The 25459-nt window shown below is 42.6% G+C and overlaps 1 protein-coding gene and 1 pseudogene across 7 annotated transcripts in view; one reads left to right on the plus strand and one right to left on the minus strand.

Moving 5' to 3' along the window:
* The first annotated feature begins 824 nt into the window (after positions 1-824).
* On the plus strand, positions 825-13903 carry LOC136115438 (elongation factor 2-like; annotated as a pseudogene).
* Positions 13904-15513: 1610 nt separating this feature from the next.
* Positions 15514-25459, minus strand: part of PIAS2 (protein inhibitor of activated STAT 2) — a 30622-nt gene continuing 20676 nt past the window's right edge. For 2 of the 7 annotated variants that reach the window (XM_065860228.2, XM_071801846.1), the window contains 6 exons: positions 24731-24891; positions 24013-24146; positions 23436-23607; positions 21140-21279; positions 19261-19298; positions 15514-17537 (listed from right to left, as the gene is read on the minus strand). In XM_065860228.2, the coding sequence (XP_065716300.1) occupies positions 17358-17537; positions 19261-19298; positions 21140-21279; positions 23436-23607; positions 24013-24146; positions 24731-24891 (825 nt within the window). In that variant the 3' untranslated portion in view covers positions 15514-17357. Of the gene's footprint in view, positions 17541-19260; positions 19299-19616; positions 19779-20606; positions 20667-21139; positions 21280-23435; positions 23608-24012; positions 24147-24730; positions 24892-25459 lie in introns of all 7 variants that reach the window. The other 5 variants (XM_065860227.2, XM_071801845.1, XR_011736364.1 and 2 more) reach the window with 4 other exon arrangements.

The following is a 25459-nucleotide window of genomic DNA, read 5'->3' on the forward strand; positions in this document are numbered from 1 at the left end:
TTTGAAGCTATGTGTGTGAACCCCCCTGGAACATTTGGCAGGGATGAGCTGTTCTGTCTCCGCAGGTGGGTTCTTTTTTGGGGCAGTTGACATTTTGTGAGACAAAATCTGAGCCATATTTTAAGTTATGCCTCCACTCTTCGCTCTTATGAAAACCTGCCAAAAATGTGAACAACTATTTGTAATACTAAGCTACAAGGTCTGATCAACTTGTTTTCTTCTTTAGATTGTGGATTTAATCTCAAATTGGATGGTAAGAAGACACTTCTTCCCGGAAAGGGCTGTTGGGCATTGGAACAGGCTGCCCAGGGCAGTGATGGAGTCACCATCCCTGGAGGGGTGAAACAGACACAGAGATGAGATTCTTAGGGACATGGGTTAGTGGTAGACTTGACAGTGTTAGGTTAATGCTTGGACTCAATGATTTTAAAGGTCTTTTCCATGATTCTGAATAGTAAAAGTTTAAAAATTCTTATAGACTTTGGTATACTTTCAAAGGAAACAATAGCTCTCCTCTCCTCTCCTCTCCTCTCCTCTCCTCTCCTCTCCTCTCCTCTCCTCTCCTCTCCTCTCCTCTCCTCTCCTCTCCTCTCCTCTCCTCTCCTCTCCTCTCCTCTCCTCTCCTCTCCTCTCCGCTCCCCTCTCCCCTCCCCTCCCCTCCCCTCCCCTCCCCTCCCCTCCCCTCCCCTCCCCTCCCCTCCCCTCCCCTCCCCTCCTCTCCCCTCCCCTTCATCTCTTTCCTTCTCCCTCTTCCTCCCCCTCTCCTTCTCCCTCCTTTCCTCTTCTCATCAACTCCCCTCCCCTCCTCCCTTTTTTCCTCCCCCATCCAGGTGAATTTCACCGTAGACCAGATCCAAGCAATCATGAACAAGAAGCCAAATATTAGGAATATGTCTGAGATTGCCCATATCCATCACGGCAAATCAATCATGACAGACTCCTTGGTGAGTAAAGTGGGTATCATTGCTTCAGCCAGAGCAGGAGAAGCATGATTCACAGACACACAGAAAGATGAGCAAGAAAGATGTATCACAATCAAGCCTACATAAGAATTTGTTTGTATTACAGAATCATAGAATGTCCCAAGTTGGAAGGGACCCACAAGGATCACCAAGTCCAACTCCTGTCCCTGCACAGGACATCCCACAGCTCACACTGTGTGTCTGAGGATGTTGTCCAGTTTCTTCTTGAACACTGTCAGGCTTGAGGCCACAACACCTCCCTGGGGAGCCTGTTCCAGTGTCCAGCACCCTCTGGGTGAAGAACCTTCCCCTAGTGTCCAACCTGACACTCCCCTGGCACATCTTCCTGCCATTCCCTCAGGTTCTGCCATTGGTCACTAAAGAGAAGAGTTCAGCCCTACCCCTCCTCCTCCCCTTGTGATGATGCTGTAACCATGATGAGGTCTTCTCTCAGTCTCCTCTTCTCCAGGCTGAACAAACCCAGTTACTTTAGCTGTTCCTCGTATGACTTCCCCTCAAAACCCTTCACTAACTTTGTAACCCTCTCTTGTATCTTTCTTTTTCTTTCTTTTCAGTCTGAGGACAGAAAACTGGTCTGCTCAAAGCCTGGCATCTTGTCAGATCTTTTTTAAGTTGACATGTGAATCAAGCTGTGCATTGCAGAACAGAAGTTCACAGTCTTCAGAGTGCAATCTGGGAAATATTGGAGTAGACATTTTAAGTGATCTCAAGCAACCATTCTTACCTGCTTCTTATATGGAGAAAGGTGCTTTCAGAAAGATTCTTAGTAGTAACATTTTTTTTCTATTGAATTGTTTACAGACTAATACCCTGTTCCTGCAAGCCATTGTGATAAGCTGTGTCTTGTTATTATTTCCTCTGCCCTTGATGTGTGCAACTGTATGGTAAAAAGTTGTGATTCAGAGCATGACTCTACACGTGTCTGATGGTGGTATTACGCTGTGACCACTATCTTCAGATGCTTATTTTTGAATGAGAATAAAAATTAATTATACTCAAAGCAGCATTTTAGATCCTAAGAATTTCAGAAATTGAAATATTGAAGTCTTCTTGTGTTTTTTCCTGTAAGTACACTGAGAAATATTTGCACTTTAACACAGCAGGGGTAGGTTCCTGACCAATGCAAGTTTTAAAATCAGTGAATTATAAAACATTATTAAATTAATGTAAATAATTGCTTTCTCTTACAGGGCAACTTCTATGTATTATGAACTCTCCAACAACAACTTGAACGTCATCAAATAGTGTAGGGTTGGTTCAGGTTTTCTTATTAACTTAATTGACTTCCCTGGACGTGTTGAATTCTCCTCTGAAGTTACAGGAGCTCTTTGTGCCCTTGTCATGGTTGACAGTGTTTCAGGTAAGCACACTCTTCTAATTATTATAGAAAGACCTCAGTGTATTTTATTTTCTTCCTCTTAAGAAAAAAAATAAAAATAAAAATCATGAATGACAGAAGAAGCTTCTTTCTCTGAAATTTTAACTTCTAATGGTATGAATTGTGATTTGCAATCTTAGCCTATTGCCTTTGCTGTATCTTAGAGGATTAGATCTGCTTTGTATCCAGCTTGTGTGTTAAAGGGAGAGTAACTGAGGAAATAAAATACATCTTTCAGTAAAATCCCAGAGAGTGGAGCCGCCTGTCATTTTTCTCCTTCAGTTAGAAAATGGAGCTATACGTATAACTGAGTAATAATGACAGTTTCAGGGAGAACCACCAAATTCACAGTTTTAATTTCCCAGTCACCACCGTACAAAGTAGATTAGAGATCTTGCCCATGTATAAAATGCATGTTTTAATTATGCCTATATTTCTAGGGACTTTGTGTACAGACAGGGATTGTTCTGCAGCTATCTGTTGCCAAAGGTGTCAAACCATTCCTGACAAAATGGATCGTGCTTTGCTGGAATTGCAACAACAGCCTGAGAAACTTTACAGATGTTTCAGCATATTGTGGAAAATGTCAATGTCATGGTTTCCACTTATGGAGAGAGTGAAACTGGACCAATGGGTAATATTACCATAAGGGACATTTTAAAACTTTGCTGTGGCTGAAATCCTGTTTTGGAGAATACCAGCCTTGATATGAAACAATTGCTTGCATTTATTACAGAATCATAGAATTGATTAGGGGTTGAATGGGACCTCTGGAGATCATCCAGTCCAACCCACCTGCTCAAGCAGGGTCACCAGAGCAGATCACACAGGATCGTGTCCAGGGGGGTTTGAATGTCTCCAGAGAAGGAGACTCCACAACCTCTCTGGGCAGCCTGGGCCAGGCTCTGCCACCTCAAAGGAAAGAAGTTTCTCCTCATATTCAGATGGAACCTCCTGTGTTTCAGTCTGTGCCTGTTGCCCCTCATCCTGCCATTGGGCACCACTGAACAGAGTCTGGTCCATGCTCTTGACATCTACCCTGGAGATATTTATCAACACTGATAAGATCCCTCTCAGCTTCTGTTCTGCAGCTGAACAGCCCCAGCTCTCTCAATCTCTCCTCATTAGAAAGATGCTCCTCCACTGGACTCTTTCCAGTAATTTCTTGTCTTTCTCAAACTGAGGACCCCAGAACTGGACACAGAACTGCAGATGTGGCCTCACCAGGGCAGAGCAGAGGGGCAGGAACAACCTCCCTCCACCTGCTGGTCACACTTTTCCTAATGCACCCCAGGGACCATTGGCCTCCTTGGCCACAAAGGCACATTCATGGCTCATGGTCACCCTGTTGTCCACAGAACTCGCAGGTCCTTCTCTGCAGAGCCGCTTTCCAGCAGGTTGATCCATCACCTATACTGGTACCTGGGGTTGTTCCTCCCCAGCTGCAGGGCCCTCCACTTGCCCTTGTTGAACTTCATCAGGCTCTTCTCTGCCCAGCCCTCCAGCCTGTCCATGTCTCTGGATGGCAGCACAGCCTCTGGTGTGTCAGCCCGTCTTCCCAGATCTCTGGGCAACCTGGAGGAGCTGTTTTTCATTCCCATTCCACCCGCACTTTTTCATAATTTTGGGGATTTTATTTCACATCAACCAACTGGGGAGTGAAAGCAACTAGGAGAGGGGAGAAAATTCACAAAGGAGATCACCCTGTAAGTGATACTTTCTTACTAACAAAACGTGTAACCTCAAGCCAGTTGCTCAGTGTCATTCAAACATCAAATGTCAGACGTTTGCCTAGGCCAAACTGCTGAAGGGAATCTATGGTTTAAAATTTAAGGCAAAGGACCAGAAGATTAGCTTTCTGTGCCTGGCTTTGTTGATTTGGTTTAGTTTGCTCTTGTCTGATCTGAAGGTGTAGGTCTCTGTTATTCTAGCAGTAATTATATCATAATATGCTGGATATCTCTGGAAGGATGGTTTGAAACTAGCAAGACAAATAGTATTTCCTATATTGCAGCTGAGAAGTATAAAATTTAAAAAAAAAAAATCAACTGAGCATCTTTTCTGGTGGTCCCGCTGTTAGAGTAAAGAATCACCAGAACTCAACTGCTTCAGATATTCTTTTTTCCCCCAAATATCTGCAAGATGGACCTTCTCACCAAAGTTTTCAAACCTGGTTCCTTTTTTTTTCAAATGTGATTGTAATAGATCAGCTTGTTCTATGGCTAAGATTGCAGCATAATCTAGTTTCTGGAACAAAGGACTCTTGCCTAGGAGTGGGTTCTAATTCTTCAGTTCAACAAATCTCAGCAATTCTTAAGCCAGACCAGGTTTTTCATATGCAGGGATGGGAGCTGGACTCTATGGTCCTTGTGGGTTCCTTCCAACTCAAGACATTCTGTGATTCTATCAGTGTGGCAGGAATGAGCTGCCTGTATTTTAATTTCCAGAGAAAGTTCCCTGACAATTCAGTTAATATTCTTTACAAAGTCATAATCCGCCAAATCCTACTAAGCACTTTACAAATAATTTTCTGAAGTTTTTATTTTAGCCTTTGTTTTAAATAGTTTCACCATGTGTGACAAAGAAAGGCCCTCACTTCCAAGTAGTATTCAATAGACCCATTTTAGGCGTCTATTATAGGGGTTCATTTTAGGGGTTTGTTATATGTTCCAGAAAATATTTGGCATCTTCACTATTGCTACCTATTGATACATTTCAAATCAGCGTTTTGTGAAATGCATTAACTTTTCTTTCCTCTCTTAACTTTTCGTCATACAGGTATGCTTCATGTGCCTTCTACGGTGAATTCTGATAACCTGCTACATAAGAGCAGTGAGAGAAGATTCATTGTCAGAATTTCAGAACGTAAATGTTTTTATCAAACTGCATAAGTAAATTTAATACACGATACAAGATGATGGACTCAATCCAGACTTTTGATACCAGTGAGTATTTCAGTGAATGTAATGAACATTAAATTCTTTCTCATAAATGATGGAGTTAGTTTCATATTAGATATATACACAACTTGCTGTTAACTGAATGCTTTATACATGAGTGAAAGCTTAATATATAATTTTTCTGACACCTTATAATAAATTAACCTGCCTTGACTGATTTAGCTCATAGGGTACTCAAAGATTTATCTTGTATGTTATTTAAACTATTTTAGCAAGGCCCCCGGAAAAGCCTAAAAATGCACGTTGAAGTTAGTGTATTTAAGTGTAGTAAAAAACCTGAAAACCCTAAACAAACAAAAAACCATCCTTTGCCTCCCCAAACATGTAACAGTTATTGCTACATTCAAATAAGGATTGGCCACTCTTCTGCTATTTCAATCTCTGCTTAAATGTGACAGTTTACAAAGTTTTCTTTTAAAAATAAGTAAGTGGAAATTTGCAGGAAAATTGAAGACTCCTCAAGTTCCAACTGGATGAGTAAGAATAAATATCTCCTTCAGATATTTTGACACAGCAACTGGAAAATTCAGCAAATCAGCCACTAGCCCAGATGGAAAGAAGTTGCCAAGGACATTTTGCCATGTAGTTCTGGATCCTATCTTTAAGATAAAGCAATATTTTGTTTTGATTTGGTTGCAGGGGCATAAGGAGAGACTTCTAGTTTAGCAGTTAGCCCTTAGGAAAGCCATCCCTCTCATAAAGTAGGTCCATATTTTCTGCAGAGACTAGAAAAATTCTGCAGCGTAAGAACAATGTGGAAAAGGCGAGACAGAAGTAAAACAGTGAACAGTCTGTTCACTGAAATAACATATTCTGTTAATCGTTAGCTTAAAGATTTGTGTGAAACCTCTTCTGACAGGAGTTTGAAATTTCCTTTGGAGTAAGAAACATTTGACAGAACTTATGAATCTTGATTTATGTGATCCTTGTGAATAGTTTCTCAAACAACAGCCTACAACAGAGAAACCAGGGGGTTTTCAGACATTCGACGTGTTTAAGACAAACGGTAAGCAGAACTTGTCTATTACATACTTGTTTCAGATCTTTAATGCCTTTATGAATTTGAAGAAGGAAGAGGTAGCCAAACTCATAGAGAAACTCCATACCAAACTAGACATTGAAGATGGAGATAAAGACGGCAAAACCCCTTCTTAAGGTAACTTGGCCTTTCTCCTTCATTACAATTTCTTGCCCTTGAGCTGTGTAACGAGAACAGTCTTTAAGGTCTTTCTAAAATCTGCAGAAACTCACCTTAACTGTCTTTTCATAAGGTGGTCAGTTAATTTGTGTGTCGGGAGTGTCACGATTTGAAATAAAGTGCTTGGTGATGTATTGCACTGAATTTGCTAGAGAGATAACAGGACTTAAGTGTGTTGCACATACAGAAGACATACTTGTTTGATTTAACAAAAGGCAAAAAAATTTTATTTCATACATTATAAAAACCACCAATACCCTCTTCTTGAGATGTAAAAGCAATGTGAATACAAAATGTGTGGTGTATACTGTGGCTGTGTAATCAGGAACACAGTTTCTGATTGGCTGTCACAAATTCCTATATATACCAGAACACTGCTAGATTCCAGTGAACATTTTGAAACATGATGTCTGAAAGCACACGATCATTTTCTGTGTAGCTCTGAATGTCCAGAACAAAGGCTTTCAAGACACTGCCCATTTCCTGTAGTAACTCATGTTCTCCTCAGGTACATTAAAACCCACATAAAAAGGAGGCCCAGGATTACAAGTAGGAGCACCCTGCTTTATGAGGAGAAGCCACAGTTCATTGGATGGCATTTGACTGACATGTGGAAATGATCAGCTTTGTACTTTGGAATTATTTTGTCTTTGATCTACTTGACAGAAATCAGACCCAGTTGCCATGAGACAGTTGGTAAAGAATCAAGCCAAGTGTGATTATCCAAATCTCGCAACAGACACAACAAGCTTTATATGAAGGCGCAACCCTTTCCTGATGGCCTGGCAGAGAATGTAGACAAAGGGGAGGTCAGTGTGTTATCTGGCAGAGAAATACGAGTGGGATGTGTCTGAGGTTCACAAGATTTGGTGCTTTGGATCTGGTGGTCCAAATATCAGTTGACATCACAAAAGGTGTCCACTATCTTAATGAAACTACAGTTGGTGTTGTTTCTGGTTTCCAGTGGGCTACAAAAGAGGTAGGTGTAGCTCTGTATGTTGTATCTTGCTTTACTGAAATGTGTCTGAGCTCTGTAGTTCTTATTCATGTGAAATCTTCAAAAACTGTTGATAACTGATAAGAACAGGATAGTGGGCTAGTTGGAAGTTGTCCCCACTGAAGAATATATGTCACTCAACCTATGTAATGAATATATGGTTGCCTGTGGGCATTTTAATATTCCTTCTCAAATCATAGAATTACACATTGGTTTGGAAGGGAAGAGACCTTCCAGCTCCCCCAGTGCCACCCCTGCCATGAGCAGGGACATCTTCACCAGCTCAGGTTGCTCAGAGCCCCGTCCAGCCTGGCCTGGGATGTCTCCAGGGATGGTTCAGCCACCACCTCTCTGGCCAACCTGGGCCAGGCTCTCACCACCCTCAGTGTAAATAAAAAATTTCTTCCTTGTGTCCAGCCTGAATCTCCCCTCCATTAGTTTACAATGCTTCTGGAAGTCTTTTCTATGTGTATAGTGTGCACTGCCTTGGTCTGAATATAACTGTTCAGCATCACCGACTTAAATTAGGCCAGAATCCTGCTAAGTGAAGGTTCATATCACAGAATGCCAGAATGTCAGGGGTTGGAAGGGACGTGGAAAGCTCATCCAGTGCAATCCCCCCATGGAGCAGGAACACCCAGCTGAGGTTCCACAGGAAGGTGTCCAGGCGGGTTTGAATGTCTGCAGAGAAGGAGACTCCACAACCTCCCTGGGCAGCCTGGGCCAGGCTCTGACACCCTCACTGGGAAGAAGTTTCTTCTCAAATATAAGTGGAGTCTCCTGTGTTCCAGTTTGTACCCATTGCCCCTTGTCCTATCATTGTTTGTCACCGAGAAGAGCCTGGCTCCATCCTCCTGACACTCACCCTTTAGATATCTGTAAACATGAATGAGATCACCCCTCAGTCTCCTCTCCTCCAAGCTCCAGAGCCCCAGCTCCCTCAGCCTTTCCTCACACAGGAAATGCTCCACTCCCTTCAGCATCTTGGTGGCTGCGCTGGACTCTCTCCAGCACTTCCCTGTCCTTCTGGAACTGAGGGGCCACAACTGGACACAAGATTCCAGCTGTGGTCTCCCCAGGGCAGAGCAGAGGGGCAGGAGAACCTCTCTGACCTACTGACCACCCCCTTCTAACCCACCCCAGGTACCATTGGCTTCCTGGCCACAAGGGCCCAGTGCTGGCTCATGCTCACCCTGCTGTCCCCAGGACCCCCAGGTCCCTTTCCTCTGCACTGCTCTCCAACAGCTCGTACCCCAACTTACACTGGAACCTGGGGTTGTTCCTGCCCACATTCAAGACTCTACACTTGCCCTTGTTCTATTTCATTAAATTTTCTCCGCCCAACTCTCCAGCCTTTTCAGGTCTCTGGATGGCAGCACAGCCTCCGGTGTGTCAGCCACCCTTCCCAGTATTATCTCCAAAACTTCTGGGTAGTATCACAATTTTGGTTTTCCGCTTTTAACACTACGGGGCATCTTGTGTGAGACCATGAGAAGTGTTTGTTTTGATATCCGTGATGTCACGCTACAGGCTGACAGTGTTCACTGGGGTAGTGAGCAAGTCATTACTACTGCGAGGAGAGTTCTGGATGCCTCTGTTTCTTACGGCACAACCCAGGTTTATGGAGCTGTCTATCTGGTAGAAATACAGGTATGCAACAGGGTATTATATTTGAGATCACAGAATCATTTAGGTTGGAAAAGATCTTTAAGATCATCAGATCCAACCAGAAACCTGGCATGGCCAACAACAGAGTCGCAACCAGTCTTTTAATCATGTTTCCACATTCTCTTCCGAGAAACCATCATAGTTCTGTTCTATATCCTTTACATCAGGGATGCGAAGACTTTGTGTGAGGACAGCTTTTCATGCCAAAGATAGAAAAAGGTTAAATGGAAACAGCAAAATGGTGGTGGGGAGGTGAATTGCCAGTACTCTGGGGAAAGTTTTGAAAAGTTTTCTTTTTCCTCTCTTTCTGTCACTGTAAACATTCAGGAGAAGCAGAAATGCATATCCTAAATAACCAGAAAGACTAGCAAGGAAATTTCAGGGGTTTTAATAAGCAATTTTTGGGCTATTTAAACATTAACTTCTGTCCTTTGAATAACTGATTTTTCTTGGTAAAAGAAATTATTCCGTGAAAGAACCTGGAAAATATATTCCATGCTAGAAGAATTTATTGGTCACTAAGTACAGCCATTCAGATATCCATTTGTCTTAACTGTCTTAAAAGCAATTGGAAGATTTAAAACCTGCTTTAAAAATAATTCCAGACTTCTACAGTGCGGGGTGGTGGGCAGGGAATCTGCCAGGTCAGTTGCTTAAAAAGGCTTTAGCCCTGAGGGCTGAGGAAGATAAATGCAAGTAAGGATGAAACAGGAAGGTGGAGAATTTTTTCACCTCAGTGAGCTGGTGAGATGTATTGTGACAAAGCAGGAGGGATCTGCAGCCTTAAGTAGTGTGTTTCTAAGCAAATGTGGTTTTTTAAGTACAGTTTTTATCTGAGTGCTTCTCAGCCATGTTGTAAGTTCTAAGATGGCGAGACCCTGTTTGTATAAAATTTTCATCCTGTAGTGAATGCATTTCGTAGAGTCACAGGATCATGTTGTTTAGAAGAGACCTCAATATCTTAGATTCCAACCATTAACCCATCCCTGGCACTAAAGCATGTTCCTGAGAACCTCATCTCTATTTCAACCCCTCCAGGGATGGTGACTCCAGCACTGCCCTGGGCAGCCTGTTCCAATGCCCCACAGCCCTTTGGGGAAGAAATTGTTCCCCACATCCAACCTCAACCTCCCCTGGCGCAACTTGAGGCCGTTTCTTTGTGTCCCTGTGTCCCCTCAGCTCCCGTTCTCCATCTGAACCCCCCAGGTCCCTCAGCCGCTCCCATCACACTTGTGCTCCAGTCCCTTCCCCAGCTCCGTTCCCTTCTCTCCACTCGCTCCAGCACCTCAAGGCCTTTCTTGGCGTGAGGGGCCCAGAACTGCGCCCAAGATTGGCGGTTTGGCCTCCCCAGGTCCCAGCACAGGTTCGGTCACTGCCCTGGGCCTGCTGGCCACACCAGTGCTGGTCCCAGCCAGGATGCTGGTGGCCTCTGGGCCACCTGGGCACACTCTGGCTCATGTTCGGCCACTGTCACCAACACCCCCAGGTCCTTTTCCACCAGGCACTTTCCAGCCGCTCTTCACTGACACTGCAGCGTTCATGGGGTTGTTTGTGATCCATGTACAGGACCTGGCACTTGGCCTTGTGGAACCTCATCTTTATTCTGAAGCACTAGAGGACTCTGCTTTCTTGTGCCCAAAGGCTGCTGAAGGTAATTCACTGAGCATATGCCCTTTCGCCTGACCTGTGTATGTAAACTGGAATCCAGTCCAGTCAGAAAATACAGTAATTGGAGAGGTCACCGTCGTGTGAGGTACACAGGGCAGGCAGAGCTTCTGAAAGATGTCTTGCACGTGAAAGTGAAGCCACTTGTCACACATGAGGAGCCATCATGGGAAAAACATCAAGAGACCTGTATAGAGGGATAGTCTAACCCTGCTGGTGGTGTTTTCATCACTGGTGATCTCCTTCTTTTTTTGTAACTCGATTTTTTTTTTATACTTGTGTCCAGAACAAGTGGTTGGTGGGTTCTGTGATGTGCTGAAGATGAAAAGGCGATGCATTTTTGAAGAATCCCAGTCGGCCAGAACTCTAGTGTTTGTGGTCAAGGCATAGCTACCCTGTAAATGAGCCGTTTGGTAAGACAACTGGTTTTTTTTTGTTTGTTTTCAACATGCAATTAAAAAAAGACCACTGCAGGATGAAAAGATTTGGGAATTCCCATTTTATTTGGTCCAAGTTTCTTCCTGTTGCCTCTTCGCTTCTTCAGTTCAGAACAAATAGCTTACTCCTCCTTTTTCTGGCAGCTTACTCCATTGTGCTCCGATGCCAGCAGAGGGTGCCAAAAATATGTGTTGCATCTTCTGCACATTAAGACTTTTCCGTGTACACCAGATTCAGTTTCCATCATTTTAAATCAAGGTCTTCCTTTGAAACAAGCTTAGATGAAAGAATTGGTCTTCAGCAGCAGCAAGCTGGAAAATTTGACACCGATTTGGATCTTTAAGAGGAGGAAGAGTGCGAATCTGAGGAGGTTAAATGGCATTAAACCCTCTTGCCAATCTTAAAACTACGTTTAAAATAATATGCTCCCCCTGAAACTTCATCTTTTCAGTGGGGTACAGAGCCCTTTCTCAGGTACTATGGTTTGTTTGCGTGTCCCATTTCCCTCCTCTCAGTTTGAAAATGCACTTCAAGGGTTTTCTGTGACATTGTGACAGAAAGTTTACCGGTTTCATGGGATGTGCTTGAAACTCCTCACATGGTAAAACTGTAAGAAATGTAATGTTTTATTTTGGAAGGGGCTTCTTTGCCAAAGTGGATTAATTTGGTAACTGCTATAATAATCAGTGATGAAATAAGAGATACTTAACTTTCGAAGTCTAAACTGGCAACTTCTTAAAAGAACAATTTACACATGTGTTTGCGTGGATGGGTTTTGAGTATTTTGGGTTTTTTTTTCCCTTTTTCCAAGTTTCCACAGGGCTTGAAACAATTTTATAAAGAGACACATTTTCCAAACATGGAAAAACAAAAAGTGTAAGCTTAGACTTGGTAGCATGTGTAATACACTGGGATGTCAGCATCAACTTAAACAGCAGTTTAACATCTATATTCTGCAGAACTCTCCCTGTGGTTCCTTAACAAAACTGCTGTTGAATCTTCCTAAAACAGTGATCAAAAGCTACAGGGAAACATCTCTGTTCCTATAAACTAGAGGTTAGAAGCAGTTCTATGGTGGCAGAGTCTCAGTTCACAGGCAGCAGCTCTTCAGGGGACTGAATACTTAGGAGGGGATGGCACTGCTATGAAGATGAGCAAATGGTGAAGGAAAGACCTATATATATCCAGTTGAATGTAAAGCTTCTGTATCATCAGACGAAATATCAACAACCTGAACAATGGAATCCGAGTGCACCCTCAGTAAGTTTGCAGATGACACCAAGTTGGGGGGGAGTGTTGATCTGCTGGAAGGTGGGAAGGCCATACAGAGGGATCTGGACTGGCTGGATCGATGGGCTGAGGCCAGTTGTCTGAGGTTCAACAAGGCCAAGTGCCAGGTCCTGCACTTGGGTCACAAACAACCCCATGAATGCTACAGGCTCGGGCAAGAGCGGGCATTGGAACAGGCTGCCCAGGGCAGTGCTGGAGTCACCATCCCTGGAGGGGTTGGACAGACACACAGATGAGGTTCTTGGGGACATGGGGCAGTGGTGGACCTGGCAGTGGTAGAAAGCGGTTGAACTCGATGATCTTAAAGGTCTTTTCCAACCTAAACGATTCTATGATTCTAAATGTCACATTAGCCCAGAATATTGTTTTTGACAGCAGCTGAAAGTGAGTGCTTAAGGAAGAGAAAGAACAGAGCAAGCTGGTGTAATCTTTTTTTTTTTTTTTACAACCACTTTCAGGGGCTTCCTGGGCAGAAGTGGTTTCTAGATTAATTTAGTCTCACTGGATTTCTTTATGGCATTTCTCAGTCTCCCTCTCAAACATCAGCATCCAGAGAACTGGCCAGGACTTCCACAGATCAAAATGTGGGAAGAACGGCCTCTCTTTGTGTCTCCTGTCTGCCTCCTGATAGCTCCAAATGGTTCTTCCTTCTATCAGAAATGAGCACAGGCACATTTTGATCTTAATCCACTGTGTCACTTTAATTTTTCGCCCTCCCCACTACACAGCTGCTCTTTCCTGAAGAATCCCGGCTTGCCAAGCAAGTTTCTTTGCATGGAAGCCAGTTCAGAGTTCTGGTCATCTGTGTCCCCCTTCTCTGAACCTTTTCTCCTTTTATAATAAAACAACCACAACTGCACACGGTATCCAAAATGCAAGATTTCACTGGACATAATGTTTGGTTTTTCTGTTCCTAACAGGTACTGAAACTTGACTTCTCTTTTTGACTGCTGCTGAACACTGAACACTTTTGTAACTTATTTAAAACAACTCTAAGATCTCAAACTGAGTTGTAACGAGCAGTTTAGGTCCTGTTACATATGAAACATAATTTTCCCCTTATCCTTTTCTAAGTTAAATTTTGTTTGGCATTTTATTGCCAGTTTACTTGGTCACACCAGATCTTTCTGCAGTTCTTTGGAGACTTGAGGTCCAGCACTGGCGGCCAGACTTTTCCACAGTGTGTCTTTGACCACCAGCAGACTTTTGCCCAGGGATCCTCACAACACAAATTCTCATCCTTGGCAAGTTGTGGCCAAAACGCATAAGCGTAAAGACTTGAAGGAGCGAATTCCACCCCTGGATAACTTCCTAGATAAGTTATAATCACTTCTGTTTCATGCTGTGGGATACACTGCCCAGTTTTGTCCTCATACGCATTCCTCAAAAAACGAGGAAGGAAATGAAAAGCTTTTAGAGTGCTACATTGAATACACACACAGTGTTAACATGTTGCGATGGCCGTGTGATCACCTACTAAAAAAGAAAAATAACACTAATTTGACTTATGGGATCGTTCTTGCCTGTATCTTGTCTGTGGTCACTGATGTCTGTGCCAAAAATATACATTAAAAAAATTGGTTATTTAGGACTCTAATGATGGTTTTTAGCTTGCCTAATTCACAACTTTCTTTTAACCTAGGAAGCAGCTCTCTTTGTTGTTGCAGAAATTCTTGTTGAACCGGTCAGGTTTTGTCTTCTCAGGTAGAAGACGCATTCTTTCATTTCCAAACTCGAATCCTCCACGCTCTTGAAGACCGAAGGCTTGCAGTTACAGGTAAGCTTTCTACCTTAAGGCAGATATAGGAAATCACAACTAATTTTGGAAATGCTGCTGGACAGGTGCAGAACCTCACAGGGCTTCTATTATATTGTTGTCTACATGGATTGTTTCAGACAGCTTTAGATGAGCTGGAAGTATGAAAATTAGAAAACATGCTTTAGGTGTAGCCTTTTTGTAATTAATATTGTATATTAGCAGCTAGGTCTCTTCAGGAAGGTCGCTTATCTTCTACAAAATATGAAAAACAATGTAGCTAACAACTGGTTGGACAAAAAGGGCTGGTTCTCTGTGCCATAGAGGGACTGTGGATTAATCTAATGAGCTTCACTTTCCTTCTGCAGTTGGTTTGAAGGTACCTTTGATAGAGTCCACTCAGAGTAGTAACCAGATACCTCCATAGCGGGAACAAAGAGGTAAGAAGTCATCTAACCCTTCAAGATTTTTCTCATGTTAGAAGTTCTTAAATAGATATTCTGATGCTTTTTAGAACTTGAAGAAAAAATAAACCAAAACCTCATCTGGATACAATGCTGGAGTGGTATAGGCCTCGATTAAGTTACAACCCCAGCCCCTCCACCCATCACTGATTAAGTAAACTCATTGCTGTCTTGTGGAATAAGGCGGATGGAATGGGTGACGTGACTATACACATCTTCCACAAACTCAAATACCAAGAGAGCGAATTAAAGGATTTATGTATTACAAAAGCTTAGTAATTACCTATTGTGTGCACATCAGCATCGCAGGACAATGGCATTGTGCACCTAAGCAGTTCCCTCACACCCCAGCCTGACAATCTGGCTCTCTCCTAGATGGATTAAGGCTCAAACACCTTCAGTTTGCATTTGACATTGGTGTCACGGGTCTTGAAGAGTTAAAGCTAAATACAGATGCAAAACTCCTGCCTAAAACATCTGGAGAACTTTTCAGGGCTGAGGTAGGGTTGTAACTACTAACAGGGCACAGTAGTTAACAAAATTATAGCCATATTTTATCATACGATGAACGGTTTAGATCTATGACATGTCCTAAAAATGACTCTCACCCTTTTCTGACGTATGTGAGATATTTAATCCCTTCAGCCAGTTCAGCAACAGCCCAAGTCACAGTTCAGGTAGGCGTTAAGAATATAAACAGCATCTTCAGCAACATATACCAGTTTTCCACACTTTATTCTGAATTACTCTGGAACAACTTCTCCACACTCTTATCATTCAAGTCACTGTGCAACCGTGATGCAGAAACCACTGATACACCACAGGCCATTAGGAAGAAAAAGCTTCAGGAGTAGCATGGCTTTATTGGAAATAAATCATGCTAAAAACTGATCCTTAACAGGTACAAAAAAATTCAACAGATAAGGAAAACAGAAGAAAGATGGGATGCAATATTAAGACCAACATGTGAACTGAAGACCGGCGTGAAAGATTATACAAAAAAGGCAATGAGGAATAATAACGCAGCATTAAAGGTGGGACTACAGCGCAGACAAGTTACAATACATCCTGCTTCAGTATTTCTTGTCCAGGTACTTGGTTCAAATACCATAACAGTAATGGAAGGCAAAAAGCACCAGACATGACTAAAGAAGTAAGAAAAAAGCAACACAAAATCAGGAAAAAGTGAAAGCTGTTCATTAGGGAAGGAATAATCTCAAATACAGTTACTCAACAGAAACACAACACTTGGGAAAACTGCTATGTCAAGATATGTAGACAATACCGTTATTCCAGCCCTATGGAAATCACAGAATGGTAGGTTCCATGGTCTGTAACCTCTTCCACACCCAGTACTGCTGAGGTTTTCCTTGGAGGCGCGTGGGGAGACACTGCACACACGTAGCAAAGCAGCAGGTTCCTCAGAGGAGTAAACCTGGAGGGATTTACTCCCATCGGATTACAAAATCCATAATTAATAGGCCACATAATGTGGGACAAAGCATCTTTAAGCCCTAAACACAATTCCAGTCAGGTGGGACCTCTGCAGCTACAGCTTTTGTCTTCCAAAAAGCTGAGCATCCCCTGCGGTATTCCTGAGCGGAACACAGCAGTTATCAAAGTGACAGAAAATAAACCTGCACTGGACAAAGTAATTCCTTCTTTGTGTCCTTACAGCTGCCACAGAAATCCAGCTCTTCACCTGCTCATCTGGTGGAGGCACCAAGAACATCATAACCTAAATTTGAGTTTAAAGGCTTTTTTTCCCCCCTTATCACCTCAAAGTTACCAAAGCCAGAAACTCAACTGTGCATAGTTTGGATTTTTCGGGAGATGTCCTAATTCTGACACAACAGCACAGCGATGGTGTGATGCAGAGGTTGCATAGATAATTTGTCCCTTCCCCAGCCTGAAGAACATTAAGAAGAAGAAGTCACAGCTTAGGATGTTGTTGCATTTATGAAAAAATATTAAATCAGGATTTTAAAAAAAAATATCCCCATTTAGAGAGCGCTCTCCTACATCCCCTAGTAAAGGAGAAATGGAGAACAAGAGACATCCAACAAAAGTCATGGCCATTTCACAAAGTTCCATTGTCTTAAGTGACGTTTATTACAAGCCTCAGTGAAAATAGTAAAAATTCACTGATGCATACACTTTGCACTTTTGCCCAGGTTGTTGGTGTTCTAGAGTGGTTAAGTGCCTCTTTTTATTTTAGAAAAGGTTTTTTTTTTTACATTATTGCTGTGTTTTACAACAAAATTTAAAACACATTTGTGGAATCCATCCAGCAATAAAAAGGTCAGTTTCCCCAGAACAAGCCAAAAGCATAAAAGCACGTTCTGAATGGGACTTTTCTATACCAGCTATTTAATGAGGAAAGTAATAATAGAACAATCTATAACTTCTGTTCCTAACGCAGATGAATTTAATCCGTTTTCCAGAAGGCAAATCCTCTCAATAAATACCAAAACAACTTCCAGGATGCCCAAGTTCCAGAGAGGGGAGGCGGCAGCTCTGCACAATTTCTCCTGGAGTCCCCAAAAAACTGCCCCGTGTTTCAGTCCAGTGAGATGATGTCGGGAGCGCTGCCGCCGCTGGTGATCACCCCGGGCTCGCTCCTGCCCGAGGAGCTAACGTGCGTGCTGCTCTCGTGGTGACTGGTCGAGGTGATGATGCTGCCAGGCGTGCTGCTTGTTAAGGTTGAGGTGAGACTATCCAAAAACATAGGAGGACAGTACTGCTTGAAACAAACAATGAAGAATGAAGAGACTAACTGCACAAGGGAAATGTATGCTCTGAAGATACATCTTCCCTACGACAAGCGCGGAACACGTTAACTAGCAGAACCTCGTTAAGGCATGCACGGCAAGAACCAGAGTTCTGCAAGCCAGCAAGAGACAAGCAGAGGTGGTAGCCACAAGCCCTTCTCCCACATCCTCCCACCTTTTCTTATTTTTTCTTACTAAATGGTTAGCTTGAGCATTTACTAACACATTAAGAAACACTCTAATGACCACAAAAAAAAAATCACCAAACACCCATAGTGTTTGGAAAACGTTCACTACCCACAGGCACAACTGCATATTCCAGGCTCCTTTCACCATCAAAATGCAGCAAAAAAGCATTCTGCTACCTCGACAGAGGTTAAAATCACTTCATCCCCTCAAATGGCAGCTCTGTACTAATCAACATTTTCATAGTATACACCCGCAATTATACGTGCAGGTCTCTAAACATTTTAGCAATGATAAACGAGCCCTGATCAAGTCTGATTAAGGAAAATGACTCAGTTGATTTCAATTTCCTGAAGTGGAAGACAAGCCTTCTCAAAGCAAAGCTCAACATTTTACACATTTAGAAACAGAACAAGGTTGCCAGGTGTCGAAGAGGATGATCTAAGACACCCCCATGCACACACACACGTGTTCAACACACTTGACTTTCTCTTACCCTGTGGATTCCAAGCTTGGGCTTATGTTTGGAACTGAGCCTGAACTGTTTGAACTGTCCAAAGTGGACATTTCGCAGCAGCACACCTGCTTCCAGCCTCCCACATCAACAAACTTCTGTTATTCCCACTTTGGCAGTTCAGATCTCAAGGTCAGGCACAGAGTATTGCAAGATGCAGTAAGTGGAAAGAAAAGGAGGAAGTTCATCCTTTGCTTTTAAGGCACCAGAAAGTCGACTCCTATTACTGTTGTCTTCTAGTGACAGAGAGATGAAACAGAGGGTCTGCTTCAGATCCTCTTGTCTTAATTAGGGAGCCAATATTCCCCCACACTTCAAGGTTGTAGTCTTGTCTGTGTAAGAATCTAGTTATTGTAAGAATTTTCTCCCTAGTTCTGTAAAGTTTAAGCTTCCAGAGAAGGCAAAAACACCACCTAGTTACTTCTGACCTACAGAATTTCATGTTACTGTGCGACCTCACCTAGGGGGATTGGACTAGATGATCTTTTGAGGTCCCTTCCAATCCCAAACATACTGTGATAATCCAAAGCCGATGTGGTCTAGGTGTTACATGGGATTTATTACGGAAGTGTTCAGCCATGTGCCAATCAAATTAATGGAGATTTATTTTTTTAGAATAATCTCCTGCTAATATGAAAACCAACAGCAATCAGTGAGTAATACAGAGCTTACCCTGGCCTACAGATACACAGTACAAAACCAAGACTGAAGTTCACAAAGGGTGTATTCAACTTAGTGCTGTGCAAGTATCCACTTTGGAAAGGCAAAAACTATCAATAAAGAGTGAGTTTCCATGCCTGGATTTATCGTAATGAGGCTAAACTGAATCCTCCCTTAATGCATCTTCATCACCACCTCTTGTTGGGAAATGGATTTTGCCAGTCTGTGGCTGGGTCTAACTGCAAACATGATACAGATGACGACAGCACTCGAGCAGTATGTCACAAAAACCAGACTTGGAAATTAAACCCCAGAGAAGTTCAGACACATACCTGTGAATCGACTGGGATTAGCGAAAGAAAATCCAGACCTAGAAAGGAAAGAAGGATAATAAATTCATGAGTCTTCATCACAATGTAAGGAACTTTTCTTTGGTGGTTGTAGAACAGATTTTGCAATTGTTACACAAGTTTCTAAATGGAATATACCACGGTGACACCACTCTCAACGACTACTTCAGGCAGCAGCAACACGAGTTATCTAGTACAAGTGGCTCTTTTTAAGAATGAGAATGACATAATGATGTATTATTCACTGGATATTGCAGGGTGGTTCAATGTGGTTGCTTAGATGAAGGTTGCTGTTTAGAGCTGTTGGTTCATAATGCGAGTTTCACTGTGTATTGTACCTGACTTGGCCAAACTGGGACATGAAGAGTGTCATCACATTAAAGATGCTGGAATGAAGTAAAGTCACAACATGCACAAGTCCAAAAACAAGCAGCAGGTCTCTTCCTCCACCCACGGGCAGCCAATAAGGAAACATTTCTAATATCATCCCCGTTTTGTGTCTAGACAAATAAAAGGAATGAAGAAGAGGAAACTACAAGTAGTTGAATGTGTATCCTCTAAGAGCAGCAACAACTAGTGTCTGTCTTATACACCATTAGTGTGTAAGCATTTAGGGCAAGACGTTTAAAATTCAGAAACCAATGAGAAATCACAGCCTTTTTTGTTTTGTTTCTAAATATTGGCCTTGTGTTTGCTATGTCAACAGAAAGAAATGATAAATTTACTCCCTCCCTTCTCCCCTCACCTCCAAATTTGTTCTGGCCAGTGGCATCTCTCCTCCTTTTCTCCATTTACAGAAAAATTTTGAAGGAGATTTAAGAATTGTAGAATACCAGGTTGGAAGGGACCACAAGGATCATCTGGTCCAACCTTTACTTGGCAAAAGCAAGCTCAACTGCTTTTACAGAACTGACAGCTTCTTTTGTTCTTGCACATTTATAGGACTTCATGGACGAAACAGTTCTAGTCATCCATTCTTTCAGGTTACTCTCCAATTTGGGAAGACAATCGATTTTTTGAATGAGAAATGGAGGGAGGGAGCAGTAAGAGAACCAAAATGGACAGAGAAATAAAGGGAATGATATCCAGCCCATTGCCAAACTGGTGCTGAAAGAAGAGGAAAAAACCCAGAGATGTTGCAGGGGAGAAATGAAGACAGGCAATGGAGCGGGGGAGAGGGAAGTACAGGAGGCCAGCGTGACACCTGTCACCACAAGTCACCATCTCCTGGGCTCTGGGTTCGTTACAGCCGGCAAAGAGAACCCCAGAGTCCCTATATACAGCGTTCTTTTCAAGGAGCCAGGGTAGAAAACAATCAGTATCCCCACCTTTTTGTCTGATATTTAGCAGCAGTGTTGAAGAATACATCATAGGCATTTAGGGTATGTCTAGGTAAAGAAAGTCAATAGAGGTCAGCTTACATATTGTAGCTCACCTTAACCTTTTTCATAAATTCTAGACAGAGCACCACTAGAATCAGGCAGCAGAACATCTCTACATCTAGGGCTGGGATGAGTCAGCGCCATCGCGTTTGCAGAACTTAAATAAAGCAGCTGCTCTCCCTCGTGTCTACAACACGTAACAACCGGACGTTCACACAAAGTCTAACTCATTATAGCGAGAAGTGTTTCTGGCTGCTGTTCCAAAAATGCCAATTTGTACCCCAGAAGCAATGTTTTTCACATCACCATCTGAAACAGGAAGGACAGCCTGTGCTGGACTTGTCTAGACATCACATCAGTACAATACTGCACATAGTCTTGTTCTATTAAATAAAAAGTTGATCAATTCTCCAATTTTTACCCACCCCACCAAATTAATACGGCTGTTAGAATACAGACAGAAAATAGCCACTACCTACCTGGCAAGTCCGATGAAATACTGGATATTGGTGGGTGATGGAATGGTACTGGGTAGTCCGTTAATGAAGGAGGAATAGCAGCAGCATCGACCGTTGTCACGCTGGGCACTCTGACGGTGGATGGCTGATACATGAGAACCCTGTTTCAAACAGCACGGGAAGTTACTAACAACCTGGCCGTTAGTTACCGACAAGAAATCACACACCGCTGTGTGCTCCAAGTCGCAAGGTCTCTACGTTACAACACAACTATGGCATGGCTACTCACTGCTCACTCTTTCTTAACAGTCTTCTTAATACATGACCATACCTTGGCACTCAGTAGTCACTGTGACGTAAGAGCAAGTTGACATTAAAACAAAGTACAGTGCTGGAGTCATTTATACCAGTCTGCCATCCAGAGACAGAAATGGATCTGTGGAGCGCCCCTAGAGGGATGTGCAGAGAGCCAGAGCCAGGAGGAGAGCGTTTGTTTCATTTTCTCTGTGTTTCCTCGGTGTTAACCTGTGACACCAAGGGCATGACTGTTATTCAGCCCCAGGAGCGCAGATTACACACGTGGGAGTTGAATATCAAAGCCTTTACTCACAGCCTGAGCTTGAGCTACGTTCAGCTCTCTAGGACCACACAACCAGTTAAAACCCTCCTGCATCCCCACTTTCTGCCTGATGACTTCACAGCACTGTTAAATACGACACTGCAAGCGTTCGGGCACCAGCCACGTGCATAAAAACACTTTCTAAAACTCCAAAGCAGGTGGAAATAACCAGAGTCCTGCATCCCACCATCCAGCCGTGTTACCCACTCACATGTTCCCACACTGCTGCACTGGTGCATTTATGCTACTTCTGATTTTTAGAAGCTGGGATTTCAGACCTTCCCTTCTCAAGCACCTCTTACATTTCAACCTACGTTGCTTCTGCCTATGAGAAGACATGGGTTTGCCAAAACTAGCATTCAGGCAAGATTGTTTACAGGAGATAAGCTATTCCTCCAAAAGCCTGGCCTTGACTTGGATTTAAAGAATGAAAACATGCCATTTCCATATCCAAACAGTAAGGAAAACTCATTGGTCGCAGATACACAAGAAAACTCACTTCTTCTATGATTATGGTTGCAGATAGCCACTCGGACAAAACAGAAGCATGGCAGGAAGGCTTGGTGCCTTCTGAAACTTTATTAAGAGATGTACTATTTTTTCCCTTATAAAAATAAGAAACAAAGTCTCCTGCAGAAGGACTCCTCCACAGCCCTCACAACAAACAACAGCATTTCAGTATCACCACTGTAAGTTGTTGAAGACAACCAACTATTTGCTCCCCAAATGCCACACTTTCCTGTGGACTAGAGACACTACACCTGCTCATTACTTTAAGAGCTGATGAAACAGAAGGAGGTTGTTTTAATTCTTATTGTTTTAGCACAAGACATAAGGCACTACACTGAGAGACACAGACACAGGCCTCATGCATGCAGCAACATTAACGAAAAGCTGACACTTGGAATCTCCTCGTGGAGCAGTGACTGCTGGTGAGGTTCACCAGTGTCCCTTCCCTGCAGGTCTCCTGCGCCCTCCAGACCGAAAGCAAGAGCTTTCTGGAAGCCACAAAGAGTAACTGCAGCTGAGTTGCATGGATTGGGACAGACAGAAGGCAGCACAACAGCAGAGCAGCTGGTCAAACCCGCCACTGAAGTCAGACAAGACTACAAAGATGGAGCAGTTGACAGCGGATTTAGGAAATTGTTGGTTGTGCTAATTAAGGTGCAGAACTGACCAGTAACCACAGTGTCCAAGACATTCCAGAGTTTAACATAAAGATGGAAGAAAAGTTCATCTTGATTCAAAACAGCATAGCATCTCCCTTCAAGGACTGACAGGATGGATGAAACACACAACGCAGCCTAATTTCCTGGGCATCAGAGCAGATTAGATAAAGGCTGTAATAGTGAAAGGAAGCCTTTCAGGTGACGCTAACTTATCAAGAATGCATAAAGCTCGTCCACTTGGCATCATCTAGAAGAATCCCATCCATTATCAGCTTCATCTTCTATGGAAAAATATCCCTGCAAAAACAGCAACTGCGAGCACAAGTCTTTTGTGAGATGTAAAACTATTTAATATTGTTTTGCCTGTAGAAAGGTACTGGATCAATACATCCTTCTGCAAGGAGAGGCCTAGAAATTCTCCTCTGGAAGTGGGGAGTTGGATCCCAAAGAGAGATGACAAGTCCCTTCATCTACACATGAGTTAATCTGCGACATTACAGAATAAAAACCAACTTTAAAATTGACAAACCCTTTGGTTGGGCTTCCTTGTGTTTCGGACATAAATATGCACTTCCTTTTGGTAGGAGGATCTTCCTCTTCATCAGAAGAGCTTTCTATAGTCAAGTCAATAACGTCAACTTTCTTCTTGTTTATCTCACTGGCCACCGTCACAGAACAGGGTTTGCTAACAACACTGGAACCTAAGCAAGAAAATAAAATATCAGTTTTTCTAATGCCAGCAGCCTTTAAAAGTTTCTATTTGCAACAGAACCAATATCTCAAATCCTGGTTTAAGCTCATCTTCCCGGCCACTGCAGAGAATGTTATGGCCCAGGAACAGTTCTATTAGTATTCTGTCTCATGTTGAGATTATTAAAGCATAAGCTTTAATCTTCGTTTATCTGTTTAAGGACCTAAAACAAGACCAGCCGTTCATTTAGTTATCTGTATTAAAATAAGCAAATACAAAATCCACAAAGTCACACTTTTAGTTGAGAAATATCAACCCCACTGAACAAACATCAGTATCTACACACATCATCCCAGCGATAACTAAGTCTCCAAGACTTGTTGTTGGTTTGCAATCACCACCCAGACGTACATACTTTCTATTTTGGTGCACTGTGGACTTGAGACTTTCACAGCTTCTTTCTTTGGCCTCATGGGGCACCAGGAACCATCTTCTTGGAATTTGATCTCATCGACATCTGAACATTCATTAAGGATTTCCATAAAGAGCCTGAAAAATAAAAGCAGTTTCCAATTTTGATTCCAGGCTTTTGCCAAGTGAAAAGGAGACACAGCTGAAAAGCTGATTATGGTCACCTTCGACCCATAGCCTGTACTGTCACCCTAATTAGTCTCACCTAAACGTCTGCAGTTACAGCCTTTGCGGACACCCAGACATCAAAACCCAGGAGAGTATCCCAACCTACCTATGCAATTCATAATTTCCATACAGACATAGAAATCATTGTCTTTGGAATCAAGTTTCACCCTGTTTCTAAGTTTAAGTTTAAATGTTAAAGTTAATTGCTTCAGAGACAGGGTCATGTAAAAGGGAGCCCTACCCCTAGATGCCACGTTTGGGCTCCTCCAGAGGAAATACGCTGAGGCTCAAGAGCTTGATGATGCAATTAGAAGATAAACTTATGTACTTCATTACATGGGATCAGAAACTAGCAGAGCCAAATACTTGCAGTCTAAAATATTTTGACAAAGAAAATAGCACGAAATGGCTAAACCTCAAGTCACAAAAGCAGCTATCGAGTACATCATGAGAAGTTTTCATTAATTCTGTACTCTGCAAACCCAGTCTCTTACCCATCTAATATTAGGCTCTCATAAGCTGCCTTTTTGTCACAGACAGGGCAGATCCACGTAGGCTTCTTTTCATTCATTTGAAGATAAAGAGCAGCATCAAAACACTGCAGGTGTGTGCAAGTCACAGCCCGGCATGGGATTGTCAGTCTCATTTTCCCCAGCTGCAGGAGATGAATTTAAAGAGTGTGAGAACAGAGGAGAACAAAGCAGGCCTGGATGGCTAACAATTAAATCATAGGTAAAGTAACTGTCTCTTCTCACAGCAGAAGTGCCCAGTGCTAAGGTCACTGGAGGCAAATCCACCCAATCCAAGCACATATGGTGCACTCAAAGGAACAACAAAACCATCCCCAAAGTCTGCACCGAGTTGAAAACAGTCAGAAACATTTCTAATGGATGTGCAGCAATGTTATTTCTAAGATTTTGCAGCCGCTTTATCATTCTCTTTCAGCCAAATATTTCAAGGGATTTTGCAAGTTCCAACTACATTAGACTCAAAATGGCATTAGACCCATTTTAACATCCAACTTAAACCAGTCGCAAACACAAGGCCAGTTTCTACCCGGGAAGAGAAACCCCAAGGCAGCATTACCTTGTTACAAGGCAATCCTTTTTTTTTTCTTTTCTTTTTTTTTGTTGTTGTTGTTATAGCAATAGATGAGGAGATTGAGTTTTATTTATCACCATGCCCTTTAATTATTTTGTCACCCTGCCCAATTATTTTATATT

Source organism: Patagioenas fasciata, chromosome Z, assembly GCF_037038585.1.
Source record: "Patagioenas fasciata isolate bPatFas1 chromosome Z, bPatFas1.hap1, whole genome shotgun sequence".
Classification (NCBI taxonomy): Eukaryota; Metazoa; Chordata; class Aves; order Columbiformes; family Columbidae; genus Patagioenas; species Patagioenas fasciata.